This window comes from Echinococcus granulosus (assembly GCF_000524195.1).
Source record: "Echinococcus granulosus chromosome Unknown EG_S00008, whole genome shotgun sequence".
NCBI classification, from domain to species: domain Eukaryota; kingdom Metazoa; phylum Platyhelminthes; class Cestoda; order Cyclophyllidea; family Taeniidae; genus Echinococcus; species Echinococcus granulosus.
The window spans coordinates 1725533-1732938 of record NW_020170388.1 but is presented as its reverse complement, the minus strand read 5'-3'; the positions used below and the strand labels follow the sequence as shown (position 1 = coordinate 1732938).

Here is a 7406-nt window from a genome sequence, read left to right as displayed (position 1 = left end):
ACGAATCACCTCACGATCGTAGTTTAACTGGTTTGCCAGTTGAGAGATTCTGGTGCCTAAATAAGAAGGGAAAAACAGAGTAATGTCAACAAAGCTGCATCTACTTGTATCTGGATAGATGAAAAACATGTTTCCCATCAAATATGCAAATATCCCAGACGATCTTGGGTTTTAAGTAGGTAATGATGCACGACGCACTGATGAAGAACTCATGGCTCTGAGGTAAATACTAATTAATCTGATCCTTGGCGCTTAAAAGCGTGGCAAATGATTTTAATCAAAACTGATTGTCAAGCAGTTATGTTTAATCATTTTTAATGAGCTTTGCCTTCTTATATTTACCACATGGAGTAAGTAGAATCGAACCTGACGGATGCATGTTGATGTTGAATTCATGATTGAGGCGCTCCAACGCATCAGCCGAGAAATTTGTTCGACTCTTGCGCTTCCTAATCCCGGCACAAGACTCATCCGACTCGCAGTCGGCGCGATAGATCCCGCTATCCTCCGGACTGCTGCCGACACTTCCACAGACACTGTTTTTATTTCCAAGATTGGTTGGATGTGAAGCCATTTGATCATTAGGACGACGACCCTCCAGTTCCGCGAGCCAACGCTCCAATACCGGTTTAATGCGTTGAGCTGATTTTGGTGTGATGTCAAGCTTTTCAAACCTAAAAATAATGCTTCACGTCAAATAATCTTGAGTTTTTTTGAAAAGAACTCTGCTGCGCCACTTCCCAATTAAAGAAAGATTCCCCAGGCGTAGGGATTGTCAGTAAATGACTAGTCTAAACGGCGTCTAAAAGGTGAATTTCCGGCAGACGGCACCTATCCTTTTGAGGGTTTTACATGTAAGATTATTTTTAATCGAGACCAAGTTGGACTGTAAAAAGCCTCAACTTCTTGAAGGAAGTGGATACACTAATCTCAAACAACTTGGAAATTAGCAGCCAAATTTGATATAAACCTTACCCAGTTATAAGCTTTTTTGACATGAAAACAAATTAGATCATTTGAGAAAAATGACAAATTTTTGTTGACTTATCAGAGTAAGATTCACCAGCTGGGGTAAAATAAACAAGACGAAAAGTGAATTAATAGGTGAGGGATTGACAAGGTTGCTTGATAGATATGCATATAGCTGATGAGATGTAGACTTGGACTAGTGTATGTAATTGAAAGAGAAGAAAACTGGATGATTCAAGATCAAAAAATGAGTGAATGGATCAGGCATTGTTAGATAGAGATGGGAAAGTAGACAGGTAAATGAATGGCTAGACGTATAAGCGGGTGGATAAAAGGTGAGGACAAATGAGCCCATAAATGATGGGATAATTATTAAAGTAACTGAAAAAAATGCCCATAACTACAGGTTGACCAATAGTCTAAACAATACCCTATTATTCTGGTCATGATTATCAAAATAGCTTGTCAAAATAGCCCCAGTAAATTCAACTCTTTTGACTCAACCTTTAGGTATTAACTCAACAATAGGCAAGTCAATTCAACGCTTCGAACTAATCGCATCATCGCATGGATTCAGATGGACAAATGGTCAAATCTTACCGACAAATAGCGCTTTGACTGTAGGCGGGTCCATCTCCAGCTGTTAACGCACGTCCGATTTGTGTCTGTGTTAGACCCAAACTCAATCGCTTCATTTTGAAGGCCCGTGCAAATCGTCGAATATCTTCGATGTGTTCATTGGTGTCATTCAGTGCTGTGGCGCTGATTTTTTTGCATTTCTTGCTCCCACTACTGGTATTTTCATTTTCATCCCTCGCTATCCTATGTAAACGCTTCGTCTTTCGTGAAACGGCAGCCTCCTCCGACCCGTATGAACGTTGGGCTGAAAAAAAGTCCTTAATTACACAGATTAATTTTATCAAGGGCTAGAGGTCATTTCAAAATACTTCATGTTCTCTAGCCATCGGGTGAAGTCCCTAACTTACTTCTTTTCACTTCCAATCCGTTTTGCACTGGAATGATTTTTGATGGTTGAAGGAAGAGTGGGAATGCATATTCGATGTTCGGTTCAAGCTGATTAAGAGATGATATGGGCGGACGCGGAGCGACTTCAATCGGTGCTCGGGGTGGGGGAAAAGCAATACCAGGCGGAGCAAGACAGCGAAGAAGCATGCTCAGAGGGAGCGGTGGGAACAATTGTGGTGGGTGTGGCGGTGGTGGTGGAGGTGGAAATACGGGAATTTGGAAGGAGGAATCACTAAGTGCTGGAGGCCACATTGCGAGAAATCATTTTACCGTAAAGTAATTTATTTACTAAATATAGTAAGTGATGTTCGTTGATCACAATCTATGATGAGTAAAGAATCGACGTGAACAGGAGATATCGAAGCATCTACCGATTGCGCGTGTCACTCTGTCGCCCAATTTGGGCTTATATACTCCTCCTCTAAGGATGAAGGCAATTTACAGTACCTCTCCTCCTCCCCCATTCCTCCCTTTTCGTGATTTATACACTTGCTCGTGAGAGGGTATGGTCGGAAAGTCGCTGCCACACGGCATTTTGCGGTAATATCGTTCAGACTTTAGTTAAGGCAGGGGTGGGTGGCGGAAACCAAAGGAGAGGAGGGTGTAGGGGGAAGAGGGGGAAGTGAAACGCCGCTTTCTGCTAGAATCACGCGCGTGTTCGACAAAACACGCAATACCTCCTCCTCTTGCCCCTTTCTCTCGTCCTCCTCCTGTTCAGCACACAAAGTCAGTTTGGTAGTCAAGTCTTTTGAATTAATCATGCATGTTAGGGTTTTCAAACTCCTTAACATTGCCTCTTTATGGAGGGGATCAGGAAAATGGGTAAATTGAATAAAACTAGACAGTGACTACCACTTGGGAACACTAAATACATACTTTTAGATTCATTGGCTAGATATTTGTTGAAAGAGCTGCTTTTATTCCTTTTTTCTCATTTTCTAAACGGGTGATACGACCCCTCAATTTCTGTAGCCTCAACAATCACAGCACAGTGGAAGCTTAAAAACCGCTCCCAAGAAACTTTATATTAGGTCCACTGATGCATCACTTCAAGTAAACTGTATCCTGAGTCTTTCCCATTCGCTAACTGTATTGGGAAGGGAGAAATGCACAGACCTTCTACTGCCTAAGATTGGTTGATGCTCTGCAACGAGGGCGCTGGTTACCGCAATCGCTCGTCGCAAATAAATTGGTCAAAGAGCTAAACCATTAAATAGGAGCTATTTAAAGCATTTACAAGGGGTCTATGGTCAGTATTTGTTTCCCCAAGCCCCTTATATCTAAATTGCCTTTCAGCTAGTGGAGACGTGGAGGAAGTTTTTCATTTCTGCTTAATCAAAGGCTTTACATGTATGCAGGAGATGTTGCTCTAGCTGTAAATAGCCTCCTTTTTAAAGGGGGATTAGGATCATTGCCAAAGGAAGACGTCAGTTTTGGCCATTCTGTTAGAAATCCTCACCGGCTATACCCATCCACAGTAGATGTCCTTCTTCTATTAAGTCAGGTTTTTGTTCACCCATTAAAATCAGCAAGTTTGCTTGCCGATGTCACTGCAACGAGACCTTCTCAAAGTCATAACTACCAAAATTAGCATAAAAGAACAAATTACTTAATGACGCTAAGGCGGGCTATGCGGCTACTAGCATGGCGCAAAGGACATGCTGCGGAGGCAGTCGGAGGCAAAATCTCTTTTGTGGAGACCGCAGCAGTCGCAGTTTTTAGAATCCCATTTTTAACCAATTTGGCAAGTCATACACGTAACAATAATGTGAAAGACAGAGGTGCCCTAACTTCATAGGTAAGGGAAACAACTTATACATCCTCAAAAAATTAAGTAAATCTATGAATTAACTTATGCATTATTTCCTCCTACGATAATTGTCAGCGTCCTCAGTCCAGTTGCCGGTTATGCAAGACAAAGAAGGGGAAAAAGAGCCCCATTGCATTAATTAGCTAACCTTAAGCAATTGTATACCATTCAAGGTAGCTACTTGAGAACATGCTGTTGCAAGGCTCCAGGATCGTGAATTATCCTTCATATATTCAGAGGCCAGTAAAATATTGTGTATTCCATCAAGTAGGAGTGCTAATAGCTTGAAAATTCTTTTCGACAGCAAGCTAGCAAAATCCCTCCAAAATTTATCATTTTTTTCTCGATTTTGAGAAACAAGCGACTAATTCACTCCTTCGAGTCAAGAGCAAAAACAAATCAAATTTCATCTAGCTGTAGAAATCCACCACAAGATCACGGACACTTGTGATCACATTCATTTCCTTCAAAGTTTTACGGTGCTGAATTTGATTTGGTTAATCAGTCCTCCTAACTGCTTATGGATAATTTATTTCCACCTTTTTAGATGGAAAAGCACGACAAAGTGGCAAAACTATCTGGTTTTGGGAGGTGATGCTGTACCACTTGACTAGGTCCGATGGTACCACCATGGTGATACAGTAGATTTGCCAGTGTCAACCAGAAGGGAGTACAGCTAAGCGATTGACAGAAGTCTGATTTCATTTTTTTTTCGCTGGTTCAGCTCTGACTTCCGATTTTCCCTCACCTCTGCCATTTGTGGCCTGTCCAGCATACATTCTCCTGCAGAAGGGTAAAAGCTATCTGTCGGCTGAGCCTTTGTAAAGGAAACTGCTTTTTTGAGCTCAAATTACCCACAAATCATGATGAGCTGGAAGTACTACAGTTTTAGTTTCCTTTACAGCCCATTAATATTAGGTATTCCTTCTATTTGAGGTAACATTTAACATAATTAAAGGGATTCTGAGAGGTATTACTTCCCTATTCATAAAAGCAAAGCTTAAATAAGCTCTTTTTGGCAGATCAGCCGTTGGATGGCAGCATTATTCAGGGCTTCTTCTTTTCCTTCACTGCTTTTTTCAGTAGTCTGGACTGATATCGTCTCAGGCGGAGGAGGGGAAGGGGAAGGAAAATATCTTAATGTCTTACCAAGACATGTTTTTCCTAATCTTTTCCAAAGTTTCACCTCTGATAAGGTATTTGATAGTGTTTTTGAATAAAAAGCCTTTTTGAAGCAGTTACCAAATAAAATATGACCATTTGAAACGGAAGGAGATTCTTCGCAGACGAGTAATGCACTCTCCTCTTCTGGCTCACTGAAGTCTTGAAAGCTCAGCTGGAATATAGTCAGCCTTAGAAAGTTTTATTGCCCTCACTTTGTGGTAGGTCCCGCCCCAAAATCCCAGTACTAAAGCGAAAGGTGGGGTTTGCCGACTGTTCAACCTCTCACCACTTTGGAAGGGCAACATGTGAGTCACTTTTGTGAGTGAGTGGACACTCATTTAAAGGGAAAAATCTCCCCCGAAGCACATTTTAGAACAAATTTTCCTGACATTGCTTTGCTAGTCATCTGATTCTGCCATCACTAATGCTGTCCAGTGACACCTCGAGACATGCAATCTGAGGTTTGAGGCGTCCACTTGGCATGTTGTCAGCTTTAGAGCCTGTCTCCATACGATACAAATGCATTAGGCTGTCGTCACACTGACAAAGGTAAAGGATTCAAGTCTTTAATTTTTGTCATTCTATTTTGGAAATTAGTTGACATCAATATTTGCATCACAAATACGAAGAAATTAAAGAAGAATAACTGGTCTTTAGGCTCCGTAGGCTCTACTACTCCGTTGTCAGTAGTATTGACAAAAGGTAATTATTTCTTTTAAAGAATGAAAGTGCTTCCTCCAATTATATAAGGTCAACATTACCGATCTGCTACAAGTTGTGTGGCATTCACTCTGAGATCCTTCATTCGCCACAGTCATCTTTTTTTATAGAGGCTTCCTTCCATCGTCAAGTCTGTGCACATACCGTGAAAAGGTAATTTGAATTACTAGTTGAGGAAGGGAAAAAATAGATTTGTCTTATGCTTGCACGTTTGTTCGCATGTTTGCAAATTTTGACCCTTACGACGACCATTTTTTAAATACCCTGAAATCTCGGCCATATCCGCGTGGTCATGTCACGCACTCTTGAATCGACATGCAAGGGTGAGGGTGGCTGGGGATTTAGCGAGGAGCTGGAATAGCTCAAAGGGGTGGGGGTTGGAGTCGCAATGCTAGTGATAGTGGTAGTGGCAGTGTGATGAGGCGGCAGTACACCAGTAGGATAATTAGTGTTTGCACGCACGAATTTCAGGAATTTTATTTACTCCCTTTCAACGGCGGACCCATATCAAAGTGGGCTAACATTAATTGCCTCCCTAGTGCGATGGCTCGCTCTCTCTCCTCCTGTCCCTCATCATCTTGATAGCGCATTTTCTTGCATGACTGGCAAACATGAAAAGACTAGTGACTTTCATCCATACTTTAAAAGAGCAAGATATAATTGAAAGGCACTCTTAAGAGGGAGACGTGACAGCATAAAGAGATGAACCTTTACATGTGTATGGAGATCGGAAGGCTCTCCAAACCAGCTATGGTTAACAAAACTATTAATTTATTCCATTAACTCAGTAAATTTTGGAGATTAAATATTCCGTTTAATTCTATAGTCAAAATGCGCGTGAAGTTCGGTGTCCACCGAGACAGTTATGCTTCAGCTTAGGCCATAATAGTAGCCGTCCCTACCCTGCACAAGTTAGTAAGTACTATATAATTCCACTCTACTTTTATCTACTACGATGTCGAGCATGCCTCAAGAAGCCCAAAAGCTTGACAAGAATGACATTTGACTCATAGGTTTGTTCAAAATATTGTTTTACGTCGTCAGGTGCAGAGATGAAACACAGAAGTGATACAGACGTTAATTTTGTACTTGTCGGTTCAAAGTAGATTGTTGCAAAAGTGCCTAGAACAGGCCTTCATGTAACTTATGAAATAAACAACTGCTCCTTAGTGTATTTAAATAAATATTTGTTTAAATACACCTATTTCAGGTGGGAAGCGCACAAGATGGACAAGCTAAGGTGACTGAGCAGACGTCAATGATGTATGAGGGAATTTATTTTTGACATTTGCGCTTGATTCATGCAAATCCCCGATTGTTGAAACCACTAAGACTAGCGAATTGGTAGAAGGAAAGCGCTACCCTCACAAGCCAACGCAAAACCTCATACCACCTTAAAACTTATCCACGAGAAGCCCTTATTGCTACATTTTAGGATGGAGGATGGAGAGTTGCTGCTTCCCACTCATCTCTTACATTATTCCGAGATCATTACCTTCATTTAAATTGGACAACAGTTGGAAACCTTAGTGAGGTGGGAACGGAGGATCGGGCTGTCCTTCTTGACCTTCAAAGATGTAACATCCTGTAAAAGTGAAGGCCATTAGGTCGTATCTTACCGGCAGTGGATGATAGTTTGTATCAAAAGCTGGTTTAATAAATAAATCTCATATTTGATGATATTTTCTGCAATTCCTTGGTTATCCTATGCGGTATT

General features: G+C 41.3%; 1 protein-coding gene across 1 annotated transcript; it reads right to left on the bottom strand. All coding sequences in view use genetic code 11, as the record gives it.

The window, feature by feature from the left end:
• Positions 1–304: 304 nt before the first annotated feature.
• EGR_02025 (POU domain-containing transcription factor) lies at positions 305–5274 on the bottom strand (the record flags this gene model as incomplete). Its single annotated transcript, XM_024491274.1, has 6 exons — positions 305–674; positions 1570–1852; positions 1956–2043; positions 3954–4147; positions 4955–5141; positions 5182–5274. 6 exons carry the CDS (start codon positions 5272–5274, stop codon positions 305–307), a joined length of 1215 nt encoding a protein of 404 aa, XP_024354417.1.
• Between the last annotated feature and the right edge of the window lie 2132 nt (positions 5275–7406).